At 50.9% G+C, this 15,868-nt stretch overlaps 1 protein-coding gene across 1 annotated transcript in view; it reads right to left on the bottom strand.

The window, feature by feature from the left end:
- Positions 1-430: 430 nt before the first annotated feature.
- GFRA2 (GDNF family receptor alpha 2) overlaps positions 431-15,868 on the bottom strand; it is a 36,972-nt gene continuing 21,534 nt past the window's right edge. The window contains exons 5-9 of the mRNA XM_074559238.1: positions 2,868-2,977; positions 2,653-2,793; positions 2,407-2,576; positions 1,246-1,299; positions 431-1,134 (exon numbers count right to left, since the gene is read on the bottom strand). Of these exons, the coding sequence (XP_074415339.1) occupies positions 1,006-1,134; positions 1,246-1,299; positions 2,407-2,576; positions 2,653-2,793; positions 2,868-2,977 (604 nt within the window). The 3' untranslated portion in view covers positions 431-1,005. The remainder of the gene's footprint in view (positions 1,135-1,245; positions 1,300-2,406; positions 2,577-2,652; positions 2,794-2,867; positions 2,978-15,868) is intronic.

Below are 15,868 nucleotides of genomic sequence, written 5' to 3'. Positions count from 1 at the left end.
ATGGGGATTTTTATGGAATCTTGGATTTTAAGGCTGTTTCATTCCTTGGTTTGTTCTCCTTGGTTTATTTTGGTTTTTCTTTTTTTTCCATTATAGACATCGTTAAAAAAAATAAATTTTCCAAGAATACATTTGGAAGTTGTTGTGGGAATCGGAGGAATTAAAAAAAATTTAAAAAAAAAGAGGGAAAATAAAGGGAAAAATGGGAATTAAAAAGCCACAGCATGGGTAGGGTTATGTATATGGGAATATCTGTATGTTATATGTATATAGGAAATAAAGTGGAGAGGAAAATAGGGAATTCCGACCCTGGATGGGTCAAATTCCACTCCCAACCCAAATTCCAAATAAAAAAAAAAAGAAATTAAAAAAAAATTAAGAAAATGGAACCTCTTCCCCTGGAATGATTGAAAACATCAGCACAACCTCACACGTTTCACACCAGTTTCTTTTCTCTTCCATTCGGAAACTCTCCGAGGAAAAATCCCAACCAAAATTCCCCCAAAATCCAACGGGAAGAGCTGTGGGAGTCCCTTCCAGGTGGCTCCCGATGGCGCCTTCGTCCTCCAGGATGTTCCCATGCGGAATCCTCGTTGTCCCTGTGGCCACCCCGGTGCGAAGAATCCTGAAATTCGCCTTTCCCAAATCCTTTCTCCGACTTTTTCCCCCTCCCTGGCACCGCTGGCAGCTCTAGACCCCCAATTCCAGGCCCATTCCAGGCCCATTCCAGGGAGTTTTCCTGGAAAACCAACCCAGAAAAGACCAAACAAAAAAAAAAAAATCCCCCAAAAAAACGGGAAAAACAAAAAGTAGGAAGAAAACCACCAAAGTTTCCCAGCGTGGTGGAGGCTCCTCCTGCCTCTCCAGAACTCGGCATTCCTGGGATTTGGGAGCATTCCAGTCTCCGGCACGAGCACGGCAGTGGTGGGCACTGGTGGGCACTGGTGGCACTGGTGGGCACTGGTCCGAGCGTCCCCGTCCCACCGGCCGCTCCTTCCCGCCCCTCTATAGCCCCAGAACCGGGATCAGGATGGGAATGAGGAGCAGGATCCGGCTCTCCCGCTGCCGGCTGCTTCCCGCCTTGGGATCCATGAAAGTCTTCTGGTCCGGCATCACATCCGTGGTCAGCTGGGCCTGGGGAGGAAGGGAAAGGGAGGGGTTTTAGGGAAAAGCATCCCAAAGTTGGGAGACACCACCAGGGTGGCATTCCCAAGATGTTTGGTCTGGGAGAGGATTCCCAAGTACCTGGGAGTAGCACAAGCTCTGCTCCTTGGATTGGTTGGGCTTCAGGCCTTGTTCCTGGCAGGAGAAATTGGGAATGGTTAGGGGAGGAATGTGGGCCTGGAGCTGGTTTGGGATCGTGAATTTCCCTCTGGGAATTAGTTTGGGGCAGGTGATGGAGCACAGGGAGATTTGGGAATGGCTCATCCCATCTCCACAGGGAACCCAGGGGCTTCCGTGGATCCTGCCCCACTGCCACTGTGATCCTGACAGGAATCCTGCCTGGAATCCTGGGATACGACACCAGTCCCCATCCTACTCCTCTGCATTCCTGGGACATCTCCAGCCATTCCCCAATCCCATTTCCCTGCATTCCTGGGACATTCCCCAGTCCCATTCCCCCAGCCATTCCCCAATCTCATTTCCCTGAATTCCTGGGACATTCCCCAACCCCATTTCCCTCCCATTCCTGGAACATCCCCAGCCATTCCCCAATCTCATTTCCCTGAATTCCTGGAACATCCCCAGCCATTCCCCAATCTCATTTCCCTGAATTCCTGGGACATTTCCCAATCCCATTTCCCTCCCATTCCTGGAACATTCCCCAATCCCATTTCCCTGAATTCCTGGGACATTCCCCAATCCCATTTCCCTCCCATTCCTGGAACATTCCCCAATCTCATTTCCCTCCCATTCCTGGAACATTCCCCAATCCCATTTCCCTCCCTTTCCTGGAACATCCCCAGCCATTCCCCAGTCTCATTTCCTTGAATTTCTGGGACATTTCCCAACCCCATTTCCCTCCCATTCCTGGAACATCCCCAGCCATTCCCCAATCCCATTTCCCTCCTACTCCTTTTCCACCCATGGAACAAAACATGGACGCCCAAGCCCAGCACTCGGCAAGACAACATGGATTTTCCAGATTTCCCAAAAAAAATCTGCAATTTCCAGATTTTCCCAAAAAAAAGTTGGAATTCCAACTCCCAAACGAGGAGAAGTCAGGCTCAGAGAGCAGGTGAGGGGTAAGATGAGCAGGGAATCCCTTTTCCCTCCCCAAACAGTGCCCGGATCCCTCCAGCCCCTGGATGAGTCCCAGCAGGACATTTCCCCAATCCCACAGGATGCAGCCGCTGTCCCACACCCCACCAGTGCTCCCAGTTTGTGGCAGGGACTGGGCCCCACCTGGAGGGAGGTGCAGGTGCTGATGACGCTCGTGTCGTAGGCGGTGTTGCTGTCGTTGACGTCGTCCGGCAGCACCGGGCTCTTCTCCACCTTCTCTGTCACGGCAGGATTGGGAATTTTGGGAGCCAGGTTCACGTCGGTGCCGTTCCCAAAAGCCTGGATGGCGTTTCCTGGCAGCGGGAGAGATTTAGGAAGGGTGGGAATGATAAAAAATGGTAAAAGGGGCAGAGCGGGGAAGCGCCTTACGGAGACAGGGGTTTTCCGTGAAATCCCGCAGGAATTTCTCGCACTCCTCCTCCATATTCCCGCTGCCTTTGCAGGAGCACCAGGGCGAGATGGTGATGCTGGTGGTGCTGGCGTCCACGTAGTTGGGGGTGATGTCAAAGCCTGGCGAGGAGGAGGGAACGGGGATGAAATCCCAGTGGGAAAATCCATTCCCAATCCCGACTCCCGGCACTCACCGATGAGCCCTGCGTAGGAGCCCAGGCACGCCTGGAAGTTGTCACCAGGACAGTTGGTCATGGACTGGAAGGTGGCCTGGCAGTTGGTGTGGAAATCGGCCAGCCGGGATCTGCAGAGGAGGAAAAGCGGGAAAACAGCAGGATTTCAGTGCCAATTCCATCCCAGAGTGACTCTGCGGCCAGCAGGAATTTTTGAACGGAATAAAAGCGCCCCATTCCCAACATGCCCAACACGGGTTGTGAAATTCCAGAGCCATTCAGGCTCTCCAGCTGGGTTATCCAAGTGGTCCCAAGAGGAGACAGGATCTTGGGAATGGCCGTGCTCATCCAAGCCTCAGATCCCAAAGAACAGCAAAACGACAAGAAGAATGTCCTCGGGAAGGGATGGAATTGGGGTGGTCTGAGGGGCTGCTCCGTGATGGGGATGGGAGAATGGGAAAGGAGGAAGAGTTCAGGATGAAGCAGGGATTTCAGGGAAAACCAGGTTTCTGCAGCTCTGCCGCGGTGAGTGAGGCGAGGAGGAAACTTTCTGCTTCTCCTTCTTCCTGGAAATAAAACTCCCCCACCATCCTCGGGAAGGGAAGGAATTGGGGTGGTCTGAGGGGCTGCTCCGCGATAGGGATGGGAGAATGGGAAAGGAGGAAGAGCTCAGGATGAAGCAGGGATTTCAGGGAAAACCAGGATTCTGCAGCTCTGCCGTGGTGCATGAGGCAAGGAGGAAACTTTCTGCTTCTCCTTCTTCCTGGAAATAAAACACCCCCACCATCCTCGGGAAGGGACGGAATTGGGGTGGTCTGAGGGGCTGCTCCGCGATAGGGATGGGTGGATGGGGAAAAAGGAAGAGCTGGGGATGAAGCAGGAATTCCAGGGAACACCAGGATTCTGCAGCTCTGCCGTGGTGAGTGAGGCAAGGAGGAAACTTTCTCCTTCTCCTTCTTCCTGGAAATAAAACTCCCCCACCAGGAGCGTCCTTTCCATGTTTGTTTTCCCTCCTTGTGACTCAGTCCGTGGAAAACTCCCCACAGAGTGGAGTGGCTCCATTCCACTCCCATTCCCAGGGCAGACCCTCAACTCCTGGAAGGGATTTTTCCTCGCACAAAACCCCAAAAAGGGGTTTTTAATTTTTGGGGGGACGCTCCACCCTGCCTGCAGCCAAACCTCAGCTCCAGGGTGGGAATGGCAGAAATCCAAAAACCTGCTCCTTCCCCCCGCTTCTCCGCGGGAGAGGAATAAAACTTTCCGACAGCATTTCCCTCTCTTCCCAAATCCGAGGCGAAGGGACGTCAATCCCCTGCAGGAAGCGCGGCGAGTTCAGCGCCGAGCGCCAGGAAAATTTGTCACCGCTGCTCCCCGGGGCTCCACTCCCGGCCTGGAGCATCCTCCCAGGCAAATGTTATTCCTTTCATAATCCATGAAGATGCAGCTGGGAAATCCTTCAGGAATATCCAAGCCAGATGTCACTCTTCCCCGTTGGACACGGCGGCTTTGGAAGCCGCTGGATGGGATTCGCTGCCAGGAATAAAAGCTCGGCCCCAGTCCGGCGGGTTTTGGCTTTCAGGAGCTCCAAGAGAATGAAAACAAGGGAAAGGAGAAGGAGCCAAGTCCATCTTAGCGGGAACAAGGAGGGATCGGTGCCAAATCGCTGCTGGCAGCTGGAGGAGGCAGGTGGGGATGGCTTGGAAAAGTTGGGAAGAGCTGGGCTGGCTCTGGGTGAGGGAGGGAGGAGGATTTTCCTAAGAGTTGCCTCCTCCTCCCAAAAAAAAACCCCAAAGGAGTGGAAGAAAAGGGATTTTAAACATTAATTCTGGATACACACTCAGATCTGCCATCCGAGGGCTTCCAAACTGCTCCTCTTGGATTCCTGCAGGAAAGGTGACAGGAAAGGATCCCAGGGGTGAACAGGCCCTGCTCCCAAATCCAGGCACTTCCCAAGGACGTGGATCCCTGGATGCCCTTAAATATCCCCGATTTAAGGGACTTTTTAATTCCATACCTTTAATTCCCAGTGCATAAATCCCAAATTTCTGGAGTTCTGTGCACCTGTACATTTATCCCAAGTGCTTAAATCCCAAAGTTAAGGGATTCTGTGCAATCCTACACAAACACCTGTGTTGATATCCCAAATTTAGGGGATTTTTATTTCTGTCCTCCCACCCCCAGCGCACATATCCCAAATTTAGGGGACGTTTTGTGCCTGTACTTTTATCCCAGGTGCATAAACCACAAATTTAGGGGATTTTTGGTACCTGTGCATTTATCCCAGGTGCATAAATCCCAAATTTAAGGGATTTTTATTCCTGTCCTCCCACCCCCAGCACACATATCCCAAATTTATGGGACATTTTTGTGCCTGTTCCTTTGTCCCAGGTACATAAACCACAAATTTAGGGGATTTTTGTTCCTGTCCATTTAGAGGACTTCAATCATCCCTACAGAGCCCACCTGCCTCCAGCTCCTCTCCCATTCCCTGTTTTTCTGCAGGAATTCAGCATCACCAAAACCCCACCGGCTCTGACATAAAAATTTACCAAACAAGGAGGTTTTGGGGGTTTTTTTTTGTGATTTTTTAAAGCGCTTAATTGAGTGTTAAATACTCCCATCCCCCTCCAGCCGCGGTGATAGCTCAGCACACATCAAACCCAACAGCATCCTGCTCCTGAATATTTCATGGAAAAGACACCGGGATTCCTCCTGAAGTGGATTTTTTTTTTTTTTTTTTTTTTCACGGGCAATTTATGGGGACTGAGGGAATTAAAAATAAAAAAAAAAGCTGGGAAAAATCTGCTCCCCCCCCTCTCCTGCCCAGCTGGGGATGTTCAGGAAGCTGCGACAACACGGAAAAAACTCGGCGAGACACGAAAATCCCGCTGGGCATCGCCCTCCCAACATTCCCATCCTGCTGGAGAGGGATTCTTTTGAAGCTGGGAAGATGCTGCGATTACAAAAAAAAAAAAAAAAAATTCCCCTCCAAACGCTCCCAGGTAAATTCAAAGAGTCCCAGGGAGGGGGAGCAGCTGAAGGAAAGAGGGAAGCTGGAATATAAAAGTCGGCTTTTGTGGATGACCCGCTGCCAAATCGAGCGAGGAGTTCACAGGGGAGGGAGGAAAGATCAATGGATGGATTTGTTTTATCCAGGAGAAGTTGTCTGGGGAGAGGAGTCACCTGTTCCGGGCTGAGCCGCGGGAGGCTGGAGGGAAAAAGGGAATTTTTTGTTGTGGTTTCTGAGGCTCTCGGCCTCGATTCCAGAGGAATTTCTGCATGGAAAGGCTTGGGAAGGGGCTGCCTGTGGGGGGGTTTGGAGTCTCCATGGGTGGAAGTGTCCAGGGAACACCTGGAGGGGTCCAGGGAACCCCTCAAGGTGCCCAAGGAACCCCGGAGGTGCCCAGGGAATCGCTGGAGATGGCCAAGGAACGCGCGGAGGTGTCCAGAGATGACCTGGAGGTGTCCAGGGAATGCCTGGAGATACCCAAGGAACCACTGGAGGTGCCCAAGGAACCCCTCAAGGTGCCCAAGGTATCCGTGGAGGTATCCAAGGAACCCCTGAAGACATCCAGGGAATGCCAGGAGGTGGCCAAGGCTCCCCTTGACATGTTCAGGGATGACATGGAGGTGTCCAGGGAATGCCTGGAGACAGCCAAGGAACCCCTGGAGATGGCCAAGGATGACCTGGAGGTGCACAGGGAGCCCTTGAAGGTGCCCAAGGAACCCCTGGAGATATCCAATGAACCCCTGGAGAGATCCAAGGAACCCCTGGAGGTGCCCAAGGAACCCCTGGAGGCGTCCAGGGATGACCTGGAGATACCAAAGGAACCACTGGAGGTGCCCAAGGAACCCCTTGAGGTATCCAGGGATGGCCTAGAGCTGCCGAAGGAACCCCTCAAGGTGCCCAAGGTATCCGTGGAGGTATCCAAGGAACCCCTGAAGACATCCAGGGAATGCCAGGAGGTGGCCAAGGCTCCCCTTGACGTGTCCAGGGATGACCTGGAGGTGTCCAGGGAATGCCTGGAGACAGCCAAGGAACCCCTGGAGACGGCCAAGGATGACCTGGAGGTGCACAGAGAACCCTTGAAGGTGCCCAAGGAACCCCTGGAGATATCCAAGGAACCACTGGAGGTGCCCAAGGAACCCCTGGAGGCATCCAGGGATGACCTGGAGATACCAAAGGAACCACTGGAGATGCCCAAGGATGACCTGGAGGTGCACAGGGATGACCTGGAGATACCAAAGGAACCACTGGAGATGCCCAAGGATGACCTGGAGGTGCCCAAGGAACCCCTGGAGGCATCCAGGGAATGCCTGGAGATACCAAAGGAACCATTGGAGATGCCCAAGGATGACCTGGAGGTGCACAGGGAACCCTTGGAAATGCCCAAGGATCCCTGGAAGTGCTCAAGGAACCCCTGGAGTCATCCAGAGATGGCCTAGAGGTGCCCAGGGAACCCTTGGAGGTGTCCAGGGAACCCTTGGAGGTGCCCAAGGATGTCCTGGAGGTGCCCAAGGGTGACATGGAGGTGACACTCAGAGCTCTGGGATGGGGACAAAGTGTGGACCAAAGGCCAGACTCTGCTCCTGGAGGACTTTTCCTGATCCTGGAGGACTTTTCCTGCTCCTGGAGGACTTTTCCTGATCCTGGAGGACTTTTCCAGCCTCTGCAATTCCTTGCTCAGGGCCATGGACACAGCAAGAAAACCCCAAATGCACAAACAAACCGAGGGAGAAACTCCCGAAGCGGAGAAAACCCAGCAAGAGGCAAAACAATCAGGGCAGAACCTCAAAGCTCCTAATTAACTAATTAATTAATTAAATTCTCCACACTCGTTTCAGGCCACCAAATTTTGCTCCAGCGCTGCCATCGGTGACTCCAAGGCCTTTTTTTGGGTGGATTTGTTTCATTCTCGAGCCGGGAAAGGGAGGACAGGGAGCGCAGGCACCGCTTGATTTTAATTGCGGGCCCGTTCTGTCCCATTGAGCCGCTAAGTGAGCCCAACAGGAGATTGTGTTTACACAAGCAAAGCCCGGCTCAAGACAGACTCGCTGTCACATTAAGTCAATACTTGGGAAGCCTCTCGAGTTAATTATTCAGCGAGAATTGACTGATTCTCGTGGTGAGAGCCCGCAGGGAGCCGAGCCCTCCCCCAGCCTCCTCCTCCTCATGCGGGGGAACACCCCTAGTGCTGCCCCTCCGCTTGGAAATCCACCAGATTTGGGGATTTTCACTGATTTTCACTGATTTTCACTGATTTCTCCAAGCTCTCCCAGGTCCAGTTAAATCCATGAGAAAATTTTCCCTGCCCCTTCCTCCCCTGCTCCTTCTCCTCTTCTTCCCCAGCCACCTCCATACATGGGGGACCCTCCAGTGCTGCCCCTCCACTTCGAAATCCACCAGATTTGGGGATTTTCACTGATTTTTACAGATTTCTCCAAGCTCTCCCAGATCCCATTAAATCCATGATAAAATTTTCCCAGCTCCTTCTTCCTCTCCTGCTCCTTCTTCTTTTCTGCTTCCCCAGCCACCTTCACACATGAGGGACTCCCTGGTGCTGCCCTTCCACTTTGAAATCCACCAGATTTGGGGATTTTCACTGATTTCCCAAATCAGGTTTGGAGGCTACTCCACTTCCCTCCAAACCCGAGCTCTCCCAGTTCCCATTAAATCCTGGAGATATTTTTCCCTGCTCCTTTTTCCTCCCCTGCTCCTTCTTCCTCCCCTGCTCCTTCTCCTCTTCTTCCCCAGCCACCTCCATACATGGGCGACCCTCCAATGATGCCTCTCCACTTCGAAATCCACCAGATTTGGGGATTTTCACTGTTTTTCACTGATTTTCACTGATTTCTCCAAGCTCACCCAGGTCCCATTAAATACATGAGAAATTTTTCCTTGCTCCTTCCTCCCCTGCTCCTTCTTCTTTTCTGCTTCCCCAGCCACCTCCATACATGGGCGACCCTCCAATGATGCCTCTCCACTTCGAAATCCTCCAGATTTGGGGATTTTCACTGATTTCCCAAGCCCAAACCAGATTTGGAGGTTCCTCCATTCCCCTCCAAACCCGAGCTCTCCCAGCTCCTATTAAATCCTGGAGAAATTTTTCCCTGCTCCTTTTTCCTCCCCTGCTCCTACTCCTCTTCTTCTCCAGGCACCTCCTCATGTGAGGGACCCCCGGGTGCTGCCTCTCCACTCTTAAATCCACCAGATTTGGGGATTTTCACTGATTCTCCCAGATTTCTGCGAGCTCTCCCAGGTCCAGTTAAATCCAGGAGAAAATTTTTCCTGCTCCTTCTTCTTTCCCTCTTCTTTCTTTTCTGCTTCCCCAGCCACCTCCATACATGGGGGACCCTCCAGGGCTGCCCCTCCACTTTGAAATCCTCCAGATTTGGGGATTTTCACTGATTTTCCCAGATTTCTGCGAGCTCTCCCAGCTCCTGTTAAATCCAGGAGAAATTTTACCCTGCTCCTTCTCCAGCCTCCTCCACATGTGAGCGACCCCCTGGTCCTGCCCCTCCACTTTTAAATCCACCAGATTTGGGGATTTTCACTGATTTCTCCAAACTGGGTTTGGAGACTCCTCCACTCCCCTCCAAACCCGAGCTCTCCCAGCTCCTGTTAAATGCTGGAGAAATTTTTCCCTGCTCCATCTTCTTTCCCTGCTCCTTCTCCTCTTCTTCTCCAGGCACCTCCTCATGTGAAGGACCCCCAGGTGCTGCCCCTCCACTTTTAAATCCACCAGATTTGGGGATTTTCACTGATTTTCACTGATTTTCACTGATTTTCACTGATTTCTCCAAGCTCTCCCAGGTCCAGTTAAATCCATGAGAAATTTTTCCCTGCTCCTTCCTCTCCTGCTCCTTCTCCTCTTCTTCTCCAGCTACCTCCATACATGGGGGACCCTCCAGTGCTGCCCCTCCACTTCAAAATCCACCAGATTTGGGGATTTTCACTGATTTCCCAAACCAGGTTTGGAGGCTCCTCCACTCCCCTCCAAACCTGAGCTCTCCCAGCTCCCATTAAATCCTGGAGCAATTTTTCCCTGATCCTTCTTCTCCCCAGACAGGCTCTCATTACGGGGAGTAATGAGGAGTTGAGCTGCTGTTTATCAAGGGAACATCCATTACAAACAGCGGCCGCGCCCGCAGCCGCCGCGTTCCCTTCCCGCGTTTGGTGCTCCATCAATCCCCAGCCAGCCTGGATCCCCTCCCTCCCTCCTTCCCCAGCCCAAACCTGGCCAAAACGCTCGGTGCACAACTATCCCGAGAGGGGGAGCATCCCTGATTCCCCTGGATTTAAATACACCAAAAATGGGACAAAAAATAATCTGAGAAATGACCCAGCACCTCCACTTTGGATGTTCCGACCCCAGCCAAAATCCTTGACAAAAATCCTGACCCCCCCTTGAATTGAAACACGTGAAAACAAGAGATAAAAATCTGGGAAATGACCCAACATCCCCACTTTGGATGCTCCAAACCCAGCCAAAATCCTCTTCACAAAAATATGCTGTAAGAGGGAGCATCCCTCACCCTCTTGGATTTAAACACAATAAAAACCGGGATAAAAATCTGGGAAATGACCCAACATCCCCACTTTGGATGCTGAGGAGCTCCAGCCCAACCTTGGCCAAAATCCTTGACACACAAATATCCCAAGAGGGGGAGCATCCCTGAATCCCCTGCATTGAAACACACCAAAAAGTGGGATAAAAAATACAGGAAATGACCCAACATCCCCACCTTGGCCAAAATCCTCTTCACAAAAATATGCTGTAAGAGGGAGCATCCCTCACCCTCTTGGATTTAAACACAATAAAAACCAGGATAAAAATCGGGGAAATGACCCAACATCCCCAGTTAGGACACTGAGGAGCTCCAGTGCAACCTTGGCCAAAATCTGTACACACAAATATCCCAGGAGGAGGAGCATCCCTGACCCCCCTGGATTTAAACACAACAAGAACCTAAAATTAAAATCAGAGAAATGACGCAACATCCCCACTTTGGATGCTCCAACCCCAATCAAACCCTTGACAAATATCCAGTAAGAGGGAGCATTCCTCACCCCCCTGGATTTAAATACAACAAAAACTGGGATAAAAATCCAGGAAATGACTCAATATCCCCACTTTGGCCAAAATCCTTGACACACAAATATCCCGGGAGGGGGAGCATCCCTGATCCTCTTTGGATTTAAAGGCACTGAAAACAGAGATAAAAATCTGGGAAATGACTCAACATCTCCACCCTGGATGCTCCAACCCCAATCAAAATCCTTGACAAACCAACATCCTGTAAGAAGGAGCATCCCTGCCCCCCTCAGCTTTAAACACACCAAAAAACTGGGATAAAAATCCCAGAAATGACCCAACACCCCCACTTTGGATGCTGAGGACCCCCAGGCCAAAATCCTGACACACAAATATCCCGGGAGGGGGAGCATTCCTGACCCCACTGGATTTAAACACACCAAAATTGAGATTAAAAAAAATCTGAGAAATGACCCAACACCTCCACTTTGGATGCTCCAACCCCAATCCAAATCCTCTGCACATCAATATCCTGTAAGAAGAAGCATCCCTGACCTCTCCCCTGGATTGAAATACAGCAAAAAATGGGATAAAAAAATTCTGGAAATGACCCAACATCCCCACTTTGGCCAAAATCCTCTTCACACAGAACACCCTGTAAGAGGGAACATCCCTCACCCACCTGGATTTAAACACACCCAAAGCTGGGGTAAAAATCCAGGAAATGACCCAACATCCCCACTTTGGCCAAAATCCTTGACACACAAATATCCCGGGAGGAGGAGCATCCCTGACCCCCCTGAATTTAAACACAACAAGAACCTAAAATTAAAATCAGAGAAATGACGCAACATCCCCACTTTGGATGCTCCAACCCCAGCCAAAATCCTCTTCACAAAAATATCCTGTAAGAGGGAGCATCCCTCACCCCCTTGGCTTTAAAGACAGCAAAAAAAAATGTAATAAAAAATACAGGAAATTACCCAACATCCCCACTTTGGCCAAAATCCTTTGCACACAAATATCCTGGGAGGGGGAGCATCCCTGACCTCCTCTGGCTTTAAACACACAAAAAACTGAGGTAAAAATCCTGGAAATGACCCAGCATCCCCACTTTGGATGCTGAGGAGCTCCAGTGCAACCTTGACCAAAATCTCTACACACAAATATCCCGGGAGAAGGAGCATCCCTGACCCCCTTTGGATTTAAAGACACTGAAAACAGAGATGAAAATCTGGGAAATTACTCAACATCCCCACTTTGGATGCTCCAAACCCAGACAAAATCCTCTTTAAAAAAATTATCTTGTAAGAGGGAGCATCCCTCACCCCCTTAGATTTAAACACACCAAAAACTGAGATAAAAATCCTGGAAATAACCCAACATCCCCACTTTGGCCAAAATCCTTGACACAAAAATATCCCGGGAGGAGGAGCATCCCTGACCCCCCTGGATTTAAACACAACAAGAACCTAAAATTAAAATCAGAGAAATGACGCAACATCCCCACTTTGGATGCTCCAACCCCAGCCAAAATCCTCTTCACAAAAATATCCTGTAAGAGGGAGCATCCCTCACCCCCTTGGCTTTAAAGACAGCAAAAAAATGTAATAAAAAATACAGGAAATTACCCAACATCCCCGCTTTGGCCAAAATCCTTTGCACACAAATATCCTGGGAGGGGGAGCATCCCTGACCTCCTCTGGCTTTAAACACACCAAAAACTGGGATAAAAATCCTGGAAATGACCCAGCATCCCCACTTTGGATGCCGAGGAGCTCCAGCCAGTGGAGGCTGGGAATTTCTCCGGCACCGGCACCACTGGAGCGTGTAAGAGCAGATTATTTGTGCTCCCGACTTGCTGATGCAAGATGAAAAATCCAGCGAGCTGCAGCTGCTGAAATCAGCTCTTTTCTCCCCTTCCCTTCCCTTTCCCCTTCGCTGAGGTTTGTGCTTCGCCAAAGGTTTTTGTATTCCGGGAGCTAAAACCTGTCCCTTGCAATCAGCCGCAAAAAACTCCGGGACTTTGTCAGCTCCTGCGAGCTGGGAAAGATGGGGGGAAATAGGGAAAAAGATGGGGTAAAAATAGGGAAAAGATGGGGGAAAAAGATGGGGGGAAATAGGGAAAAGATGGGAGAAAAAGATGGGGGGAAAGATGGGGTAAAAATAGGGAAAAGATGGGGGGAAAAAAGATGGGGGAAAAAAAGATGGGGAAAAAAAGATGGGGGGAAAAAGGTGAGGGGAGAAAATAGGGAAAAAGTGGGGAAAAGATGGGGAAAATATGGGGAAAAATAGGGAAAAGATGGGGGGAAAAAGATGGGGGGGAAAAGATGGGGGGAAAAGATGGGGGAAAAAGATGGGGGAAAAAAGATGGGGGGAAAAAGGTGAGGGGAGAAATTAGGGAAAAAGTGGGGGAAAGATGGGGAAAAATAGGGAAAAAGATGGGGGAAAAAGATGGGGGGAAAAAGATGGGGGGAAAAAAGGTGAGGGGGGAAAATAGGGAAAAAGTGGGGGAAAGATGGGGAAAAGATGGGGAAAAGATGGGGAAAAATAGGGAAAAGATGGGGGAAAAAATGGGGGTGGAAAAATGGGGGGGGGAAAAAGATGGGGGGAAAAAAAGATGGGGGGAAAAAGGTGAGGGGAGAAAATAGGGAAAAAGTGGGGGAAAGATGGGGAAAATATGGGGAAAAATAGGGAAAAGATGGGGGAAAAAATGGGGGTGGAAAAATGGGGGGGAAAAAGATGGGGGGGAAAAAGATGGGGGGAAAAAGGCCAGGGGGGAAAATAGGGAAAAAGTGGGGAAAAGATGGAGAAAAAATGGGGGAAAAATGGGGAAATATGGGGGAAAAATGATGGGGAAAAGGTGATGGGGAAAATGTTCCCAAGCTGGGGAAAAAAATGGGGGGGAAAGGTGGGGGAAAAGATGGGGGAAAAATAGGGAAAAGATGAGGAAAAGATGGGGGGAAACGGAGAAAGATGGGCGAAAAATGATGGGGAAAAGATGGGGGGATAAAATGTGGGGGGAAAGATGATGGGGAAAAGATAGTGGGGAAACTCTTCCCAAGCTGGGAAAAGCTGGGGAAAAAGATGGGGGAAAAAGGTAGGGGGGAAAAGATGGGGAAAGCTTCCCGAGCTGGGAAGAGCTGGTAAAACATCCCGAGCTGCACAAATCATGGCTCAGCTGTTCCCGGAGTCCTGGGGCAGCTCCCTTGGGATTTGAGGCTGGGTCAAGGCCGTTGGAATGGATTGATGTGGAGCAAAAAGCCTGGGATTTCAGCCCAGGATAAACCAGATGTTGCACGCCAAGGATCCTGTCCCTTTGTCCAGATCTGAGTCCCTGAGGGGACACAAGGAGGGACATCCCGGACCCTCGGTGCCTTCAGAAGGACGGCAGGGAAGGGTTAAACCCCTCCTGCATCCAGAACATTCCACATGCAGAGCCATTCCTGGCAGGATGGAGCAGCTGGTGGCTTCTTTGTCACCGAGGGGACAGGGCTGGTGTCCAACCCCAGCAGCCCCACACAGCTGGAAAGCAGCACAGAGAGGCAGGAAAAGCTCTGGAAGGGCTCTTTTCCATGCTGGAATATTCATTTTCCCTCTCCTCCAATTATTCTGCTTTTTTTCAGTGTGGAATTCTTGCTCTACAGGAGCAGCAGCCCCTGGATCGATCTCCGTGCAGGAAAAATCCCTCAGGAAAATCCTATCCCGCCAGAGAGGGTTTTCCCTTGTTAGGCTTTGAGCCAGGAGGGTTAATTAATTACCCTGGCAGGTTAATTACTCTGGCAGGAGAATTATCTCATCTCCTGTCACCTCTGGCTCTGGGAGCACTTGGGATCTGCTCTGGCTCCAGAGACTCGCCAGGCCGCTGTCGGATCGGGATGAGCATCGGGCTGGGATGTCGGATCGAGAAATTCATGGAAAATGGGAAATCCCATGGACCCGCCTTGTCCTTCAGGATCAGGGGACATGGAGGAGTTTTGGCTGGATGAATTCCTGGATAATGGGAAACACCACGGCACTGCTTTGTCCTCCAGGATCAGGAGGAGTTTTGGATGGATAAACTCATGGAAAATGGGAAATGCCATGGCCCAGCCTTGTCCTCTGGGATCAGGGAACATGGAGGTGTTTGGGATGGATAAACTCATGGGAGAACCCATGGCACAGACTTGTCCTCCAGGATTAGGGACACGGAGGAGTTTGGGATGGATAAATTCCTGGATAATGGGAAATCCCATGGCTCTGCCTTGTCCTTCAGGATGAGGGACATGGAGAAATTTTGGATGGATAAATTCCTGGATAATTGGAAATCCCATGGCCCTGTCCTTGTCCTCCAGGATCGGGAGTTTTGGCTGGATAAACTCCTGGATAATGGGAAATCCCTGCCTCATTCCCCAGGGTGAGGGGACACAGGGATTTCATGTCCCATCATTCCCAGCTGGAGATGCCAGAGGGGACCGGATGGGTTGAGATTTTCTCCTGAAAACCCAGATCCAAGGAATGCATCCCTGCCCCATCCCAAGGAAAAAATTCCTGAGTTTCCAGCAAAACCCCACAGCAAAACCAACACAAAAAAATCCCAGATCTGGGCATTTTCCAGAGCAAGAGCCCCCATCCCGTCTCCCAAAAAACCACATTTCCACCTTGGAGCAAACAAACCCTCTCAGCAGCTGCTGCCCCTTCCCCTTTCCCCCTTTCCCTCCTGGTGTGGGGATTTCATTCCATGCAGGAATTAAAGCTCGCAGAGCCCCCCCAGCTCTCCCAGCCCCGTTATCCCTCTCGGAGCGCGGATCCGTCGGCAGCATCCGCCTCGGAGCGCGCTGATGGAGAGGAGCTGCCATTCCCGGGTATCTTTTATTCATGGCCGCCGGCTCCTCGGATTACTTTTTGATAAAAAGCCACATTCCCACATTTCAAACATCTCCGCTCGCAGCCCGAGGAAGACCCGGAGCTCGCATTTATTTCCCTGCTGAGCGCTGGGGAGTTCCA

Source organism: Zonotrichia albicollis, chromosome 26, assembly GCF_047830755.1.
Source record: "Zonotrichia albicollis isolate bZonAlb1 chromosome 26, bZonAlb1.hap1, whole genome shotgun sequence".
Classification (NCBI taxonomy): domain Eukaryota; kingdom Metazoa; phylum Chordata; class Aves; order Passeriformes; family Passerellidae; genus Zonotrichia; species Zonotrichia albicollis.
The sequence above is the reverse complement of the archived record's forward strand: the minus strand, read 5'-3'. Positions and strand labels throughout refer to the sequence as shown.